The sequence below is a fragment of the Adiantum capillus-veneris genome, chromosome 18, assembly GCF_014529385.1.
Source record: "Adiantum capillus-veneris isolate H3 chromosome 18, ASM1452938v2, whole genome shotgun sequence".
NCBI lineage: Eukaryota > Viridiplantae > Streptophyta > Polypodiopsida > Polypodiales > Pteridaceae > Adiantum > Adiantum capillus-veneris.
Window position 1 is genome coordinate 3,337,279 of NC_140948.1, and position 21,263 is coordinate 3,358,541.

The 21,263-nt window shown below is 44.2% G+C and overlaps 1 protein-coding gene and 1 pseudogene across 1 annotated transcript in view; both read right to left on the reverse strand.

The window, feature by feature from the left end:
- LOC147435154 (dihydrolipoyllysine-residue succinyltransferase component of 2-oxoglutarate dehydrogenase complex 2, mitochondrial-like) overlaps nucleotides 1-21,263 on the reverse strand; it is a 126,260-nt gene that overhangs the window by 30,433 nt on the left and 74,564 nt on the right. The window contains exons 5-6 of the mRNA XM_086488260.1: nucleotides 2,140-2,207; nucleotides 1,982-2,056 (exon numbers count right to left, since the gene is read on the reverse strand). Coding sequence (XP_086344386.1) covers nucleotides 1,982-2,056; nucleotides 2,140-2,207 — 143 coding nt within the window. The remainder of the gene's footprint in view (nucleotides 1-1,981; nucleotides 2,057-2,139; nucleotides 2,208-21,263) is intronic.
- LOC147435155 (uncharacterized) lies at nucleotides 2,767-9,774 on the reverse strand (annotated as a pseudogene).

Sequence of the window (21,263 nt, forward strand, 5' to 3'; positions counted from 1 at the left end):
TCTCTCTCTCCTACTTCCATCGCCCCCTCTTGCAACACCTTGAGCACCTGTTCCTTCCCCAACAGTGGATATATTGATGTACTCTAGTCTTTTGACCCTAGATATGATAAACGAGCACCTTGTGAACCATAGTGATGAATCATGTTGATCCACTATGATGTATCAGTGTCTCACGATATCCTGGATGTATCGCTTATGCTAGAATATTACCATGACTAGGTTTACAGGGGAGTTTGTAGCGATAACCCTAGCCATGGGTATCACCTCTACTCTCTCCATGACATGGCCCATGAGCATGACACATGGTACATGATCCATAGGGCATGGGGCTCATTGAATGAGCCTCACATCCTCCTCCTTTTCTCCATTCATGCACCTCTAGCATTAAAGAAGGCTCACTTGGGCTACATACATCATGCATTGCATCACCCTCTTACCACTTGCTACGGCTATATAAGCCTCTTTTTGTATTCAAGTTATTCATCGGTCCAATTTCACTTTGCATGTTTGTTTGTGTATTGGTCTTTATTATTAACTAAACGAGTGATCATCATTAGCTTAATGCCTAATAAACGGCACTAACGTTGATCCACCTTAGTGCACTAGGTTCTATCACTCCCCTCTATGTGCAAGCGACCTCTTTTCTATAGGCTCTATCAATGATTCCACAAACTCAACTCACTCCCTTAAACACTCTCTCTTTCTCCTACAAGCTTGAAGAACCTCTTGGTGACGAGAGGAATCTTGCGTGCACTCTTCCTCGCATAGAGCACACTCACACAAGCCCTCTCTCCTGACTCTCTATTTATATACACATATACATATGTATATACATAAAGATATACATATGTATATGTGTATGTATATACATATACCTACAGACACACATATACATACACGTTCAAGGGCCCCCAAATCTAGAACCAGAGTGGCCTTTGCATACACCACCACAAACAACAGATAGTGTGAGATGCTCATGCAAGAGACCTCCAATGATCTTCTAGATTTAATGCCCACCTTCTTGCTCCGCGTGGCCACGGTAACTCAGCTGCCTCCGAGATGATGCAAGCTGATGAAGAGAGAGAATGCACACTGATATGCAAGATCAGCCTTGTACATGGTAAAGCACAGAGGGATGGGGCTGTAGCAAGGTCATAGGGATTTCTAGAAGGCTGAAAATAGGTCATCTATGTAACAGGCTGTATTGGTGCTATAGCCAGAGGTAAGGCTGCCAAAGAGGTTTCTAGGGGCCTGATAATTGAGAGCACAACATGATATAAAAGTGAAAGCGTATGGAAGAAGACGAACGGATGACCCCTGTTGACAAGCCTTACTGCATTCAGGCAATAGGATAGCGCATAGATTACGGAAAAAAAGGCTTACCAGAATCTGTGAACATGCAATTTCCCCAAGCCCTCTTTTATAAGAATCGAGTTTCATAATAATCATTAAATTTTCACCGTCATTTGAAGTACCTGCTAGATTTATGAGTGCACACAGTTTCTAAATGCTCATATTAACATGATGAATATAGCAGATGCCCAGAAAATGCGGTAAAACACCCATCTACGCCTCGTACAATCATGGTTATACATGTTCAGTCAAATTTCAATGCATCCGTTTCAATATGCAAGTGTAAGAGACAGGTTAAAAAAGGCTAAACATCGTGTTTTACATCACTACAATAGAAAATATGTAGCCAGAACATAACCAAATGCATTGGCTGAAATGAGCAACTGAATAATGCTTGAACTAAGTCACACACACACACACACACACACACACATGGATGCAACCTTCTTAACTACATATCGATAAAGTCACAACATGGGAACTCTTAGGGAGTGATCAACTTCACATCAGGAGGTGCAAGCTAGAAAGCAGAAAGCTGTGAAATACCACAAATTGGAAGTGACGTATAGATCCCTGAAAGCTCAAAAATATATTTTCATACATGAGGTAACAATGAGAGCATACTCACTTATACTGTACTCAGCAATAGATCCTTCTGAAACTGATTCTCCCATTGGAGGAACGACAATATTTATCTTTTGCCCTGATCGATGACAAAGAAAGGAGTAGAAAAAATTACATGATTATACAACCAGAAACTTCATACCTAAAAAGTCATGGAAGCACCTTGAGCAGATGCAAACAATCGCACAGATCTTCTCCAATGATTTTCCAGCCAATTGTCTTGTACTTGTCTGTAAAATTTTACAAAAAGGTTGCACAAAGTCTTAGATAAATCTCTCTCTCTCTCTCTCTCTCTCTCTCTCTCTCTCTCTCTCTCTCTCTCTCTCTCTCTCTCTCTCTCTCTGTGTGTGTGCGTGTGTGTGTGTGTGTGTGTGTGTGTGTGTCACATTACAAAAAAAATATGTCCCTCATCGGATCCATCTGCACAAGACATGACGCAAGAAAAATTCACACCTAGACACACATAGTGAGCAGACATCAGGCTCACCTCTGGGCCATAGAGCCAATACGGGCTTACCCCCGAGCCTGGGAGCCAAGAGCCTTCCGTCAAGGGGACTAGCCCCTACAACAAGGGCTGGTGTCCCATACCACCACGCCCACACCAATACAGGTATGTGGGTAGAGCTGCCAAGGGCCAGAGTCCAAGTGTGGTGATCACAAAAAGATGTTTCACAAATGACACTCAAGTCCTATTTGTAGGACTTCATAATTATCTTCTTTGTGATCTGAAATGGACCACAATAGCGAGAAGATAATTTTGAGCATGGACCAGTTCGGATCGTTTCGAAATCCTTTAGTACCCTAAGGTACACCCACATGCCCTCTAGGAGTTCGCGGGGTTATCGATGCTGATTAGTGTAAAAAGTGCCATGATCTTGTACCGTCTTTTTATGCTCTCTTTTGTGATCTCGAGCATTTCCTACATATCGCACAAGAAATCGGCCATTGATCACATCTTGACCCCTTGAATCTGGTTGGCGATTGGTGGTTTCGGCTCATAGCTGTACATAAACATAAATTGGCTATAGCCAATAGCCGAGTGCTTTGTATTGTTATAAGCAAACTCAATCTGCGAGATATAGCCTTCCCAATCAGATTGACGTCGGCTCGTAGCATGTCCTCCATGGTTTGATTTTTGCGTTCGGTCTCTCGGTCAGTTTCAAGACGATCCGAGGATGAGAAGCACAAACGGGTCTCTAATTGCTGGAAGACTGTTTGTGTAGCACGAACAGCACCTTATGCCAACGGAAAAGAACAGACTGAACAACTTTTAGCACTTCAAATAACATTGAAATGAACGAGAGAGAGTGCACGACACACGAGACAGAGAGTGGCAGAGTTGCACCCCAAGAGAGTATTGGCTCCAAACGTTGGCGCCCCTTTCGGTATTTCTTTATATTGCTTGAACTCAGTACAACTCCCATGGCTCTGCTCTACATCTCCCGCAGGTGGACTGCCAAAGTGAGCCCAATGTCATATTTAGAGGCCCTTGGCCTCTAAAAGCAGTTAGAGTCAAAAGCTTCAAGTTCTCAAAGCACGTGGCTTCCAAAAGCATTTGGTCCCGAAAGTTGGTTGCGCAAAATCCGTACAACTACCACGTAAACAACTTGCAACGCACATCGCGCGCGTCCATACAGATGCCACGTTAGCGTAAATTATGGAGCATTTGTAGAGCTGCCGCCGCTACGCAACGTTTGTGTGTGTGTGTGAGTGTGTGTGTGTGCGCGCGCGCGCAAAGGAGTATATTCTCATTCCATATCAGAGCTCTTGATATTCCCGCGTAGCAAAATAAGTCATCACACCCAGACCGTGCCAATCTGTAATGGGTTTCTTGATGCAATAAAATTACATACCTAGGCAATCTCATCCAATTAAGATTGTTTAGTGGTTGGCACATCACAATGCAACACAAATGCTCACATATGCATGTTACAAGACACAACGAACAGCGCTGTTGAGCACTCCCCCCAAAACAGACGATTTGCGGTATGAAGCTACTCAACACCTACCTCGTCACTCCTCTCGCAAATAACCTAAAAAGGTCCAAGCCATGGGCTCGAAGGACTAATACAACCAAACGCTCCCCAGACCGCAGCTTGTGTCGCTTGGAGGTTTCAAGCATACAACCAAACTCTCCCTAGACATCCCGTCTGCGTTGTTCGGAGGTTTTCAAGCGTACAACAAAACACTTCAAGACATCCCGTCTGTGTACACCGAAACGCTCCCCAAACATCCCGTTTGCGTCGTTCCAAGGTTCAAACAATACCAAAATAGCATTTTTCACTACTCCAGTCTCCACCCGGGAGTAAATCACCAAGACCTGTATTAAAACCAATTCAAATCGGCACCGAGACAGGTTTAAAACAGATACCATCCATTTCAAACAAATTCCAAATAGAATCAACAAACAAATTCTCAAACAAAATTCAAAAAACAGCTTAAGCAAAGTGAAAAAAGCATTCTCGACATTAATCGAGCTTGAAAATCGATAGGGCTTTTGTGTTGAAACGTGCACCAAAATTAGGGTGAAATTTCTCCCATAAGGTTGTAGCCGATCGTCGTATGGTCCATAAGCTCTTGGACAAACAGTGTTCCTAATACCACTCTTAACGGGAACGGGCACCACGTGCCAACGGAAAAGAACACACTGAACAACTTTTTGCACTTCAAATAACAATGAACTGAAAGAGAGAGAGAGAGTGTGCACAACACACTAGATGGGGAGTGGCGAAGTTCCACCCCAAGAGAGCATTGGCCCCAAACGTTGGCGCCCCTTTCGATATTTCGTTATATTGCTTGAACTCAGTACAACTCCCATGGCTCTTCTCTGCATCTCCCGTGGGTAGACTGCCAGAGTGAGAGCCCATTGGTCATTCAAGTTCTAAAAGCATATGGTCCCAAAAGTTGGCCACGGAAAATCCGTACAACTGCCGCGTCAGCAGCCTGCAACGTAAATCGTGGATGTCCATACAGCTACCACATCAACAACGCTGTCGAGCATCCGTACAGCTGTTGCCACGTCATCAGCTGATTGCGCCATGTTTGTGTGTGTGTGTGTGTGTGAGCCGCTTTATTTTATTATTTCCCTCCCCCCAAGCACTTGGGGCCCATCGGATGGGGTCCCATAAGTTGGTAAAAATTACTTTAGTAATAATTGGCCCCACTCAGCGAGGATCTGTAACTTGGTGAGAACTTCTGATTCTTCTACTTCTTTTGTTGCTTCTTCTTAGGGTTTAGGCCCCTCAATCGAGATCTTCAAGATGGCTCAAGTCTTTAGTGGCTTGGCACCTCAGCAATTCGTGACAATTTGCTAGAAATTGCCAATGAATCGCGATCACTCACGATTTCCTCTGGCAAACCATACAATTTATATAGATGTTCCACAAATAGCTAAGCTAACTCGTGGGTCTTTACGGTGGATCATGTAGGAATAAACCATGCCATCTTCGTGAGTCAATCGACGACCCAAATGGCATCGTGACCATGGTTGGTCTGGAAAATCCAATTACAAAATTCATAGAAATGCTTGTCCATTTGCTATCGGGGATTTGCACAAGATGTAAGAGCCCAGCATGCTTTTGACATTCAGCTTTGTTGAGCTGACATTGCGCGCATTTTCCAACAAAAGCTTTCATGTGCGGCTAATAAAAACCAAGGCTAAAGAACGGTGTGTGCCAGGGTGTCTTACACTTGGTGCATCATGACACTCATACAAAATTTGCTTGCGGAGATCCTCATCAACATCCACACACACTTTTCGTTGCTTGAAAACTAAACCTTCATGAATGGAATACTTATATACCTAGATGAATCCAGGATAAACCTAGATTCACCTGTTAAGGAAAGTGCAAGGTATAGACCCATGGTGGTCACCCACAAGACAATATAGCCATCAGCTCATCATGGGTAGCATTGACTAAATACCACGACATCCCCACTAACGTCGTCAGTGCCCAATAGTGGCTGTAGAACTAGGTACTAACATATGCTCCCAAACACAACACACACCACACCCACACACACATGAGCATACATCAACACATAATTCAGCGTACTGAGTTTCTATCATGACTCCGGAGATCAAGGGCAGACTCAGCCATAATGAAGCCTAGCACTAAAAGAAACATGAAATCGGAAAAATTAGCACAAAAAATGAGGCAGTTGATAGGGCATACGCACCACAAAGATAGAAAGAATTAGCACAATATCAACTGGTCGTAACTCGGACGAAAACTTCACAATGTGAAGTCTGCATGTCCGCTATACGACTAAAAAATATACCTAGATGAATCCAAGATAAACCTAGATTCACCTATTAAGGAAAGTGCAAGGTATAGACCCATGGTGGTCACCCACAAGACAATATAACCATCAGCTCATTATACGTAGCATTGACTAAATACCACGACATCCCCACTAACGTCGTTAGTGCCCAATAGTGGGTGTAGAACTTCTCCACTACCTTTCTCTCCATAGCCAACCCAGACCGCCATAGCTTTCCAGGTTGTGTATTTCCTCTTGGACTCGTTGCCAGATTTCACCAAAGTGACGATCGTTTTGGCAACCCCCTTTGAGAGAGAGAGAGAGAGAGAGAGAGAGAAGTCGATCGAAATTTTAGTGAATGAAAAGAGTATTTACATTAGAGATCCTATTTAATAGCATCGGCCCCGGCTACCATATTGGTAGCACTCTCATGGTAGCGTATCTCAAAATCGAACTCCTGCATGAGTTTTGCCCACCATGCCTTTTGACCACGGAGGTCGGATTGATCATAGAGATATTTCAAAGAGTGGTGGTCCATCCATACCACAAAGTGGGCACCATAGAGGTAATGGCACCAAACCTTCAAAAAGCATAAATGACCGCCAACAATTCCTTCTCTTCTGTGAAATAACGTGTCTGCACGTCTGTGAGCTTGCAACTTTCAAATGCTACAGGCCACCCATCTTGGTATACATAGTCACCACCCAAAACGGAAACGGAAACGGAAACGGAAACGTAAACGAAAAACGAAAACGGAAAAACCAGTGTTTCAGAAATTTGCTCGAGGCACAAACAATTGAGAAACGCGGAAAAAAAAAAAACAATTTGTAAACAATGTATTTCATAAAACAAGTAGCCTAGAAGGGGCCATATGTGTATTTAGAATTGAAAAATGAGAAGTCCTAATTCAAAAGTTCAAACTTAATGCTCAAATACAGAAACGGTAAACCTACTAGTTACAAGTTTACAACTTACCACTTCAGAGACTGTTTTCAAACCAAAACCTAGTACTTAATGGTGTGACGAGTCAAACCAAGATACAATCACACATGATACATGTAAGCTTGTAACATGTGACATGTCAAAATGTCAAGAGCCATGACTCATAATATCCATGTTCCAAAACATCAATGTCATAAAACACGGTCAAAGGTGAGAGTCCTAATATGTCTAATACATATCACTAAAATCACTGCAAACATAAGATAGGGTCCATAATCAAAATAGTAGTCCATAACGTGAATGATCATGCTCAAGAATCTGCGTGATGAGCATCATCCCGTGCCTCATCCTCTTCGCTCTCCCCACTGAAAGAAGAGGAAGAGGGATCTTCTACACTCACTGAAGCTACAACTACACTCGTGCCAGCAACTCGAGCAACTCTCCTTCGTCGTCGCTCTCTCCTTGTATGATGAGCTGGAGTAATAGCTTCCTCATAGAGCAAGGCATACATATCACGCTCGTGCTGTGGGATATCTGAAATGTCACGCACCTTCTCAATGTCAATTTTATCGACATTGACCTGAGTAGGCTCGGGGGAATCAGAAAGCTTCTCCAACAATTGTAAGTTGCAATTACAAACACCAATCGCTCAAGTTGCAAGGACCAATAGCCACAATCTTGTGAGAGGACTCGAATGACAAGGCGTTTCTGCAAACAACACATGACAATAAAGGGGGCGGCATTTAACACTTGGTTTTGCAAAGCTTAAATGGCAAAGCCTAGAATGTATTGTGGGAGATTAAGAAAGTGTATTTACCAAAGTAGGTGCACAATTCTCATACTTTTCCACCATGAGGCAGGCTAGAGTTGTGTCCCGAAGATTTGCAGTGGCTCGACCAAAGTGGCTGCTTTGATTCCGAAAGGCCAACAAATCATCTTTCTATTCTTCTTGCCATCGTTACATCACCCCGTGTGTACTTTGCCACATACTCTTGAAATCCCTTGTCTAGCTTATCTGAAAGAAATTGGTCTTCACTACACCATAAAGGGTGTAACACATGCGCCACAAGATGGATTGGTTTGTGAAACCAATTCCATTGTGATTCCCACACCTCCCTCAACTCGTCAACCCTGTGACATTGAATGGCATGACACATATAACTTAAACAAAGGGGCAAATCAATTCATCCAATTAAAACATGAGATTTGAAGTAGCTACAGATGAGATAGGACTTACTTTTCCAATGGCAAGTTTGTATTCCTGTTGAGAGCTTCCCCAAATTTATCCATGTACTCGTAGAGTAAGCCTAATGTGCTCCCCTCCATGTTGGTGATGCGTAGAACCGTGTAGATTGGGTTCAGGGATTTTACCAATGCCTTCGCCTCCACCCACCAAGATTCATTGAAAATATTATGCCGGAACTCAAGGAACCATGGCTTACTAATGTCATTCCAAGCAAGCCATTCATCATAGCTAATGGTGCGCATAAGATTTGGCCGCACTCTAATGAGACGCTCAAGCACAATGAACATATAAGCAAACCCAATGGAGGAGGACTTCAGGAGCTCCAGAGTACCGTTGGCCCGAAACATGGGAGGAGGACTCCAGGAGCTCCAAAGTACTGTTGGCCCGAAACATGCTGAGTGCTTTAGGCCTCTTAGTCACAAACTTGACCATCTTCCTAGGAGTAGCAAAGAGCTCACTTACCCAAGGTATATTGCCAATATCCTCAATGAGCAAGTCCAAGGAATAAGAAGTGCAAGGTGTCCACACAATGGTAGGAAACTCATTTTCCAACATGTGTCTTGCCGATGCACAATTGCTGCCATTGTCAGTCACTACTTGCACAACACCCTTTTTTTTCCAATCTCCTCAATGACCTTTTTAATTTTGTCCAAAGATGTAAGCACCTGTGATAGTGACACCTACACCTGAAGATTGAAGCATCTATGGCCTTCCATGTTTCCTTCACGAAATTAAGTTGAGCCTCTACACATATCTTCTCCTTCTTAAGCTCCCGTGTGCGCAAGGTCTCAGATGAAGGACCACCTTCCCACTCACATCCTATGCGACTCACTGCCCTCATTGTCCTCTTCCATTGCTTTTTTTGGCCACATTGAATAGAATAGCACATCTTATGAAGAGACGTCTCACCTCACGGGTAGCTATCTTCATAGCTTGCTTTTAAATGCAAGCTTTAATGCTTGCAGATTGGAGAGTGATAGATCCCTTTTTACCTCCATCAACATTTGGCAAAGGAGTCCTTTTCGCATGAGAAGTCCATGACACACCTGAACTTCCTGCTGTGGACTCCAATCGACTTCTTTTTGGCTTGCTTCTCGTGCACTTTGACTTGTTTGAGTCTCCTCTTCAATGTATTGCTTTCCATTTTGTAAGGCCAGTTTTCACATCGGCTGGGACTTGTTCACAAGGTGCCATATCCTTGCCAAGTACATGCCCAAGATGATCTTTCACATGAGTTACTCTCCTTGTCTTCTCAAGCCCACAAGAGTTGCATCTCCATTTTTTGAGCCCCCTCTTTCTCCATAGCTAGCCAATTTGGTCACATACCTCCAATATGGGTCTGTCATGGTGTATGTGAAGACCTAGGAGCCCTATAAGGTACGCACATAATACACCCACTCAGCCCACACAACCCACACACTGTCACAATAGGCACTCAGATAGCCTTGGATGGCCACGCAGAGCACATAGGAAGAGCGCGGAGAGGGGCTCACACAAGAAGAAACGTTACCTGCAAATTTGCCCATGCGTTCTTTCGCTACCAAATTCGCACACATGTTTTTGTTCGCAAAAAGCAACGCTCACGATTTTTGCCCCAAATTGCACCTTGAAAACAATGACATCCCGAAACGTCGATTTGGCCGGTCCAAAACGGTAGAGACACTCCGTTTTTGTTTCCCCCTCCGAAACGCCGTTTCGTGTGACTACGCTAGTATAGAACAGTGCCAATTGCATAGTCACTGGCATCCGTTTCCACCACAAAGCATTTGTTCGAATCCACAATCTGCAAAATCGGTGCACTAGTAACATGTCTATTCAATGTTTGGAAACATTGATCGAGCTCGCCAGTCAATTGAATAGATGCACTAACACTACACTTTTTGCTTCGAACACCCTTTAACAAACGAGCATAGTCCTTGATAAATTTCTGAAAGAGGCCAATAAAACCCAAAAAGAATTTCACTTGCCTAATCGTGCTAAGAATGGGCCAATCCAGCACAGCACATATCTTTTCGGGGTCAATGCGAATGCCGTCGACCGAGATGACATGACCCACATACAGCAACTCCATGAGAAAAAAATTCGCACTTACTTTGCTTCGCATACAGCTTTTCCCGTCTCAAAATATGCAAGACGAGACGAAGGTGTTGCAAATGCTCCTCGTTTGTTTTACTGTAAATCAAGATATCGTCGAGGAACACAACCACCCACTTTCTCAGATACCGATGAAAGAGATCATTCATCATTTATTGGAAAGTGACAGGAGCGTTGATTAACCCAAAGGGTAAAACCAAGAATTGGTAATATCCATATCGTGTACGAAATACCGTCTTCGGGACATCACACCGATGTATCCCTATCTAATGGTAACGTGACCGTAGATCGATCTTGGTGAAATAACGAGCATCTGAGAGTCGATCCATAAGGACGTCTATGCGAGATAACAGATACTTATTATTGACGGTGATCTTATTGAGACCTTTGTAATCGACGCAAAAGGCATCCCTCTCTCGTCCTTTTTAGCGAGAAGAAATGCAACGCCCCACGGAGACTTCGTTGGTTCAATAAATCCTTTCGCAAGATAGGCTTGAAGCTGCCTGGCTATCTCGTCCTCTTCTTTCGGGCTGAACCTATAAGGTTGCCAAGAGACGGGATGGCTATTGCACAAAAGCTCTAGCTTGTGATCAAGGCATCTATGTGAATTCGTCCAATCGGTCCCAGTTTCTTCCAGAGACAAGTGTGTTGGGTCTAAAGGCCCTCTGGCCACCTCTTGTACATACCTATTATTTTTTGGGTGTGAACCACCCTTGGGTTCACTTAAGTGACCCTAACACTTGTACCCTTATACAATAGAATATAACATCTAAAAAGCGTGTGACAATTTTTACATGCAACCCAAAGAACCTTCGTACGATTTCTTCTCTCTTTCTCTCCTTCGTCGTCTACAGAAAACACCAACGCTACCTCTTCCTGCTCCTCACGCTCCCATCAAATTGGTATCACAGCACAGCTTTGTGCACGTCTAGCAACAGTTTATTCCATCTACGATTTCAGCCTTCCCTCTCTTTCTCTATGATTTTCAGTCGTAGGCTCTTTCTCTCTCCTCTCACTACAACCCAAATCTTCTTGATGAAGCTTTGAGACTATGAGAGTCTCGTTTCGCGATACAACATGGATTAGCAGGCAAAATCGATCACAAAAGAAAGGGGGATTTTACAGGTTGCTAAAATTTCAGCAATTTCACAACACATTGATGCTTTCCAGGTGGAAATTGCATTTACACGCTGAGGGAAATTGAGGTTTTTGCTGAAATTTCAGAAATTAGACCCTCAAAATTTGGGGCTTTTGCTGAAATTTCACTACTTTGCAGACATTTGACCATGTATTGCGATTTGTGGATAATTTGAGCAGAGAATTTAAGGTTTATTCTTGAGTTTTTGTCACTTGACACATCCAACCCTATGTGTCCGTGGGCAAGCTACAACATGACAAGGGTTCAGTTCAATCAAGTCTGTTTAGAATAGGAAAGTGATTTGGCCCTTTTGTCAGTCTGTTCGCAAACCGTGCATGCCCAGACACTTAGATTAGATGCATATCCTCTGGTTGCACACAGCATTACCATCAGAATCCATCAGGAGCATTTTCCAGTGCATTAAACCTATTTTCCCTATTTTTAACATTTGTCACTTATTTATTTAATGACTTGTTGGAAACTGAGTAGGGCAAATTAGCAAGTCTAGTATATAAGAAAACCTAGCGCTAGCACTTTCTGGCAGAAGAGGCAGCAGGAGCGCTTGCTCACAAGCAACTTCTCAGCAGGACCCCCAATATTCTCTAGCGTTTTTGCATCAAGCAGATGAGCTAGCGTTTTTGGATCAAGAACCAAGATCAGCCAACGTTTTTGCATCTCATCAGCCTGGCGAAGACAACAGAGGACAGATCAGCGCTAGCGTTAGTGGTTTGCACCAACAGATTCACAGCGTTTTTGCAACAGGAACCATTTTCAGCCCTAGCGTTTTTGCATCAGCCTGACACCCTCAGTGTTTTTGCAGATCTTCGCGACAGAACCAGCCCATAGACCAGCGTTTTCAATTTTCAGCAGTTAGAACCCGCAAAAGAAGTCACAAACCTCATAGATCTCACCTTCCCGCAGCAGATCCTGGCCGCACGGTTAGATCCCGCGAAGTTTGCAGTTTCAGCCCGGAAAACGCAGATTTCAGCATCTGCGTTTTCAGCACGTCATCGTCGCATCGTCGCCATCAACATCATCATCGACATAGATTCAGAATTCAGCAGATAAAGATTTGCAGATTTCAGCCCTTAGCATTTTCAGATTCCATCTCGTCGTCGTCGACATCGTCGTCAAGTCCAAAGCATTGTAGACATTTGTGCAGTCATAAGTAGACCGCTCTCGCCATAGAGAGTGGGGCCTTCGGAGGAGGGTTTGACAACATTCTAATGTCGTATTCTTCTCTCTCTATCTCTCGGTCTCATGCACCTTCATTCACAGTGTTCACCACTTTGTTTGTGTCCACTGCACTCTCTCACTAAAGGAACGGAAGGCTCTCCCTTCCGTAAGTAAAAGGAACCCGTGAGCACAGTTCGGAGCACTCATCTTGAGCAAAGTTCAACATTCACTTCCGTTGCACCTTACATTGGTATCAGAGCTTTGGCAGTGTTCTGTATCACTCAAGGAAAGAACCACAAGAACCACATAAATTTTTTTTGCTTGTTGAGGTCGCACGAACCCAAGTTCACTTGGGCATGTCGATTCCTAATCGTGTTTTTGAAGAGTGACAGGAAACCCAAGAAAGAAGGGCTTGTCCAGTCTCCCCTTGTGCCTCTTTTCACTCATTGAGAGCGGACCGTGCACTTAGCGGCTGGCCAATCGACGTGAGGTGGGAAAAAGCAACCTTGGTGTGAGCGCAAGGCCGCCAAGGGGTGCGCCCGCGGAAAAGAGAAGAACTCAGGTGAAGAGAAGATCCTTCTATAACACAAATTGCAAGTGAAAGAAGAACCTCAAGAACCCCAAGACCCTCAAGACACTCAAGAACCCAAGACCCACAAGAACCCAAGTTCCTCGTGAACTTAAGATCCCAAGACTTCAGTGGATGGTCATCACCCGAAGCGGAATGGATACTTCGCATGGAGGTGGTGAGCATGGGAGTCGCGAAGAAGAGTTTTCCCCACCAGGAGGTTTTTCCGACCCTCCCCCTTCGCCATTTACGCCAAGGATTGCACTAACTCCTGTGGAGGCTTTCGATAAGATGATTATGGACAGGAGGATAGAACGAGAAGCGCAACGCGTCGCCTTGGAGCGCGAGCGCAAAGCAAGAACAGCAGAAAGAAGGGCAACCATAGACCGTGAATATGACGAAAGAATGGCAACCATAGCGCGTGAGCACGAAGAAAGAAAAGCAAAAATGGATCGCGAGAACAAAGCAAGAAAAGCAATGAACGACCAACACATAAAGGAGATGTTGTGACTCTTTTCTCAAGTTCAGGCAGAGATGCAAGAGATTCGGGAAAAGGAGACTCTATCAATCTCTTCTTTTCCAAAGCATGACGCACAGGATTTGCATGATGATAAGCATGATGAATTGAATGACAATGACAAGCATGATGATTTGCATGATCAAGATGTGATTTCTCACAAGCATGATGATTTGCAGGAAGATGATGTGATTTCTCACGAGCATGATGATTTGTATGATCACAATCTGATTGTTCACAAGGATGATGGGTTAGTTGATGCTTTTTCTAGTGAAGCTAACCTCATTGCAGAGACGATCAATCACGAAGCACCAATCTTGGCTCTCGAGTCGAGGTCGAAAGACCCCCCTCAGAAAGAACCCCCTCCGGAAGAGCCGATCTTGGCCCTCGAGCCTAGGTCTAAAGAACCCCCACAGGAAGTATTATGTGTTCGAATGATTAGTCAGCATGCATTGTTCGAGTGTTTTATTCGTGATGCTTTCCTGTATTTTAGTCACCGTCCTTATGTGATCCCTTTTCATAGGCATGCCATATTGTACGTCGAGCACGATTCACTCATGAATGAGCACGGATGTATGCGGATTACTCATGAAAAGATGAAATGTTTGCACCCAAGCAACATTCCATGTCTCTTCCTTGGCATGACACAGTATCAGAAAGAGCACAAGAAGGATTGAGCATCAAGCATAGGTATTTCCATTGTGATTTGCCATAGTTGATTGATTTAGATCAGAAAGTCAAGATTCGACCCCATTGTGTGCGTGTTTTTGGTGAATGGTTTGACACCCCGTCTATATGTTCATCTACATTGCATGCACAGTTTTTTCAAAAGACTATAATTTTTCCATTCACTTTACATGGAATAGGTATGTTCATGTTTTTATGTTGAAAGTGGTTTCAAAAATTTTCATCCTCGGAGATTCTTGAAGAAGGTAGAGTCTAGACACATGACTATAGACGAAGTTCAAGCATTGAAGGAGCCACAGAAGACTTTGTGTCGCTTTCGGTGCGGCCCAAAGAAGCAAGCTTGCAAACCTACGCATCAGAGTGGGCCGACGAAGAGTCCTTTCCACGATTCCGGATGCTATTGGCAATCTCCCTCGACGTTATACAGCTCGGTACCATTACCTCACTTTGAAAAGGAGGGGATGTTACGTGACACATCCAACCCTATGTGTCTGTGGACACAAGCTACACCATGACCAAGGTTCAATTCAATCAAGTCTGTTTAGAATAGGAAGTGATCTGGCTCTTTTGTGAGTCTGTTCCCAAACCGTGCATGTCCAGATACTCAGATTAGATGCATATCCTCTGGTTGCACACAGCATTACCATTAGAATCCATCAGGAGCATTTTTCAATGCATTAAACCTATTTTCCCTATTTTTGACATTTTTCACTTATTTATTAAGTGTCTTTTGTTGGAAACTGGGTAGGGCAAATTAGCAAGTCTACTATATAAGAAAACCTAGCGCTAGCACTTTCTGGCAGAAGCGGCAGAAGGAGCACTTGCTCATAGTAACTTCTCAGCGAGACCCCTGATATTCTCTAGCGTTTTTGCATCACAGCTAATGAGCTAGCATTTTTGGATCAAGAACCCAGATCAGCCAGCGTTTTTGCATCTACATCAACCTGGCGACAACAGAGGACAGATCAGCCCTAGCGTTAGTGGTTTGCACCGACAGATTCACAGCGTTTTTGTAGCAAGAACCATTTTCAGCCCTAGCGTTTTTGCATCAGCCTGACACCCTCAACGTTTTTGCAAATCTTCGCGATAGAATCAGCCCATAGACCAGCAATTTCAGTTTTCAGCAGTTGGAACCCGCAGAAGAAGTCCCAAACCTCACAGATCTCACCTTCCCGCAGCAGATTCTCGCCGCACGGTTAGATCCCGCGGAGTTTGCAGTTTCAGCCCGGAAAACGCAGATTTCAACATCTACATTTTCAGCGCGTCGTCGTTGCATCGTCGACATCGACATCGTCATCGACATAGATTCAGAATTCAGCAGATAAAGATTTGCAAATTTCAGCCCTTAGTATTTTCAGATTTCAGCCCGTCTCGTCGTCGTCTTCATCGTCATCGACATCGTCGGCAAGTCCAAAGCATTGTAGAGATTTGTGCAATCATAAGTAGACCGCTCTCGCGATAGAGAGTGGGGCCTTTGGAGGAGGGTTTGACAACATTCTGGTGTCGTATTCTTCTCTCTCTATCTCTTAGTCTCATGCACCGTCATTCACAGTGTTCACCACTTTGTTTGTGTCCATTGCACTCTCACTAAAGGAACGGAAGGCTCTCCCTTCCGTAGGTAAAAGGAACCCTTGAGCACAATTCGGAGCACTCATCTTGAGAAAAGTTCAACATTCACTTCTGCTGCACCTTACAGTTTTTCAAGAAATTACAGAAAAACGCGAGTTTATGCACATCGGAAAGTTTATGTGGCACACATTTATGTATTTTACATGCGGGATACTCGCCATTGAGTCGATGTATTGCTGAAAATACATTTTGGAGCAGCTTTTAATCCATTGCAGATTTGAGGTTGATGCATATGCACTTTGGTTATACTACTGAAGTGGGAGTACTCATGCAAGGATTGTATATTTTATTTGTGTGCTGATATTTCAGCTTTTACTGCTGAAATTTGTCCTTCTTTACTGTTGTACACTTGTGGTAAAGTGTCGGTAACACTGTATTACCATCCCTTGCTCTTCTACACTGAGTATTGAGCCTATAAGAGGCAGTTTTCAGCCTGCTGTCATAAAATTACAGCGATGAATTTTTGGGTCTTTTTGCACCGAAATAGCCTCTTATGCGTCTACGAGCAGTGAGTCAAAGTCTCTCCTTGACATTTAGAGATTTGACGGCTCTGGCTTTGACCTGTGGAAAGATAGAATGCAGGGAATCCTATTCTTGAAAGATTGCGACGATGCACTTCTGGAAGTGAAACCTGCAGCTTTGTCAAATGATGATTGGGCTAGGCTCAACAAGAAAGCAATTGCTTACATCAAGATGGCTGTGTTTGATAATGTACTCACGGACATTAAGCGTCTTGACACTGCTAATGCTATCTTGAAGAAATTGACAGATACATATGAGAACACAACTCCTGTGAATCAAGTGCATCTTGTGCGGAAGCTTGTAAACATGGAGTTGGATGAGTCTAAGCCTGCATCTGAACAGTTGAGTGCTTTCACAAGTATCTTGAGTCAATTGCAAGACTCTGCTTTGCAGCTTTTTGGTGATAAGCTCAAGGCTACGTTCTTATTGATAACTTGGCCTGACAGTTGGGAAGCTTTGGTTGTCTCTTTGAGCAACAATGTTGCTTTGACATTTGATGGGGTACTAGGTTCTATTCTAAATGAAGAGTATAGAAGAAAGACTAGCTGTGAAAGCAACGGATCAACGTATAATGTAAGAGGCAGGTCTGAAAAGAAGCAACCCAAAGAACCTGCGTATGATTTCTTCTCTCTCTCTCTCTCTCTCCTTCGTCGTCTACAGAAAACATCGGCGCTACCTCTTCTTGCTGCTCACGCTCCCATCAAGGTGTTAGGGAGTGATGGTTGTTTTGTGGCTGTGCCCAGCCAATGTGAGGTAGGTTTCTCATGTGGGGTAGTGTCTAGCCATGTTTAGCCTTGGGTTTTGGCCTGGTTCTATGGCCATTTGTGCTCCTGCAAGCTGGGAATATTATTCCCTTGCCTTCTAATATTTTTTCTATTTGCCCCATAGGCATCCGGTGCCCCTTTCCAGTCTCTCCCTATTTTTCCCATTTATGCATGGTCCGATGGAGGCTTCAGGATATGTAGCAATACTGGATTGCTTTCGTTTTCTCAGATGGAGTTATGTTACCGTGCCTTCCCACAAGGGGAGCAAGCATGCGGTTATTGGATCCAGAGGGGGAGCTATTCATTTCCAACCTCTTCTTCAGAAAGAAGTGTTTGGACAGCAGTAAGATCTTCTTCATCACTTCAAGAAGAGGTTTCTATGGTTGTTTTCTTCGAGGAGATGGATTGGCAGATTTGATGTGCCTTTTGCAAATGCACGTCTTTCTTGGAATTGTCGACGGAGCTACCTACCCGTTGGATAGCAAGTTGGGTAGCAGGTTGATGATTCACTTGCACTTTTGTAGCAAATTGTGGATTATGGGAGACAAAGGGGGAGTTCTTTCCTTCTTGAGGCAAAGGATGCACATTGATTTTCTCTTGTCCATCTAAGGATGGAAGTCCCAATTCCGACTTCAGTTGACTCTCGTTTATCCGGTATGCAGTAGTTCAGATGCATGTTTCAGTGCATGTGTTGGAGTTGGCTTTGACATGCAGAGGGGGATATTTCTATCTCCAGAACCACTTCTTGTTTGATCATCCAACTGCTTTGGATGAGGTTTAAGGGTGGAGCATGTAGTGCAACACCCTTAGCAGAAAATGACAACATTTGAACAAAGCGTCCAATGATCAAGCCGGAGACAAGCCAGAGTGTTCCAAAGCGGTGGAGGAGTGAGCAAAGTAAGGAAAGACCAAGGCAAGACTCGTACAAGATTTTGTGAGGACCAACCCAGACCAGATGGAGGAAAGTACGGAGCTCTGCAGAGCGTGGGGCAAAGTACGAGATCAAGAAGCCCTTACCTTCTTTGACGAAGGAGCTGAACCGGCCCGTAGGGCGGTAGGCGTTGGCTTTCACCCGAAATTCTTTACTTTATACACACACACAGAGCACTTTGCAAAGAGAACCTGCGACGGGAGTTAACACTTGAATACACACACGGCTCGGAAGCTAGAATGCTCCGAGCAGACGCCGACAACCTGTAGGCCCCAAAATTGGCGCCCCTTTCGGTATTTCTTTATTCTTTAGGAGGGTAAATTACAAGGTAAGGTCCTGGGAATCCTTCACGTGTATCCACCTAGATACCATTTGATTTGGCCAAATTTCGGCAACATAACAGCCCCAAAACTTGCGCGAAACCAATTCCCCTGCTGGAACTCGCTTGCACTGTCGTATACCCTCTGATTCCTGTCCAAAAACAGTAAATTCAGCATGCTGTATTTACTGGTTTTTGCCCTGTTTTCAGCCCCAAACAGTCCCCTAACTGTCCTTTGCCAGTGGGGCACGATTCCCAATGATCCTGGCGTCCGTACGGCTGAAAAACAGTGAATTTACAGCGCATACACAGCGCTGATTTTGCACCTGTACGGTGAGGTTATGACCCTCACCAGTGCCTGCTTTGGAGTAGCAATTAGCTACCCCTGTTCCTGCTCAAGGAGGCTCTTGCCTCAGCACAAAAGCATGAACCCACACAACTGTACATCAGTCAAATGAGTAGCCCTCTTGTGGGGCATCACATAACTGCACGTAGGGGAGAGAGAGAGCAGTGTGTAGTGTGCAGGGCATCACTCCTAGCACCACACTGTACATGAGAGGGAAAGAAAGCACTCCATAGCTCTTAACCTGTGACAGGTTGCAAATGAGGCCTCTCCCAGCATAAAAATCAGCGCCCATTTTTCTGCATGAGGCAAGTTCATGAGTTTTTGCCACTTGGCGCATTTACAAGCATTTGCCCGTTTCGGGTTTGCCGCTTAAAAATATCCTAACCGGTTGCCCAGTTGACTTCGCGGCAGAGTTGTAAAATGTTCCCCTAGTCATACCGGAGGTAATGACGCGAACACATTTCACGGCCCAAAATAGCAGTTCCCTAAATTTTAGGAGATGCTTCGGTTGGGCTCCCACTGGTCTTCTGACCACCTATCCTCATTGGGACCGCATCCAAAAGTGCAATGTGGCCCAACTGTCGGATACTTTTTGTTGGTAGTCCCACCTTGACTTTACGCCTTAATTGAGTTCACTTCCTAGTATCCACCAACTTGCTAAGTGCGACGGGGGGACCTATATGATCTTGCTCTGAGCCTAGACATCCTCTTACCATACGAATTCCAGTGCCGACCACTTCCCGTCTGCGGGTGAATCTACCGTTCACATTGGCCATACAATGTCCGACCGTTTGCTACTTCAAAAAGAGGGTCTTAAACAAATAAAATAAACCCCATTGGAAAGAAACCAACAACCAAGGTTAGCAGTTGCCACATCTCTGTGACATGGTTAATAACTGCCACGTCCTCGTGACATACCCCCCTCTTGAAATCGCAAACGTCCTCGATTGCATACCATAAATACACGCCACTGATGATCTTGTGCTATTAACACTCTTTTATCATCGCATGTATCCGCAAGAAAGGTCGTAACATACATAGATACAAATGACTTAATGAGGCCTTCATACTTTTGCCATTTCCATCTATGGCACTGAATTCATATGTACATTTGATGTACTAGCTCTATCATTACCCCTCCTTTGCACACGTTGGGTTGGGGCATAAGTAGGCTGTAACCCAAAGGCTTCAAGGTAGAGCTGCAATACATTTGGTGACTCTGACAGTTCATGCTCTTCCATCCACTTTGCATCCATAGGCGGATAGTTCTTGAACTTCACCAAATAACGTCTTGCAACTTGTCCTTTAACTTTTCTGTCCTTATGTGCCAAAACTTGCTCAGGTACCAGGATCTCATCAAGTTCCTCAACTTCTGGCTGATCCTCAACTGGCATATCTTCTGGCACATCACCCACGAAGGGTCTTAGAAGACTCACGTGAAACGCATTATGAATCTTCCACGCATCAGGCAATTTTAGCCTGTAAGCCACATCGCTGATCTTGTCAAGCACTTGAAAAGGCCCATAGTATCGCATGCTGAGCTTAGGAAACAGTCGTTCCTTGCCCTTCATCTTCTTTAATCTTGCCTTTTCGAACCTTAAGAGAACCCAATCACCAGGTGATAGTAGCAATTCACGACGGTGACGATCAGCAGCCTTTTTCTGTTTTGCCTGAGTCTTCTCCAAGGCAACTTTAATCTTCTTATACATCTCATCCATGTTCTCAACATATCGATCTGCCTCAAAGATCTTGTCCTTTGTATGCAAAATGGGAGGAACCTTTTTGCCGCCTTCAACAATTTTCAAAGGTGCTTTGCCAGTAGACGAATGCACCGTATTATTGTACGCATACTCAAGCATAGGCAAATACTGTTCCCACTTGCCCTTATTATCTGACACATAGCATTTCAGCAGATCTAAGACAGTAGAATTGGCCTCTTCTGACTATCCATCAGTTTGTGGATGAAACGAAGACGAGAACTTGAGCGTAGTACCCATGTTCTCAAACAATCCTCTCCAGAACAAACTGGTCATGCAAGGATCACGATCACTGATAATCGATTGTGGCATACCATGGTACTTAAACACATTGTACATGAACAAGCGTGCCATCTGATCAGATTTTATCTTCTTCCTGACAGGGAT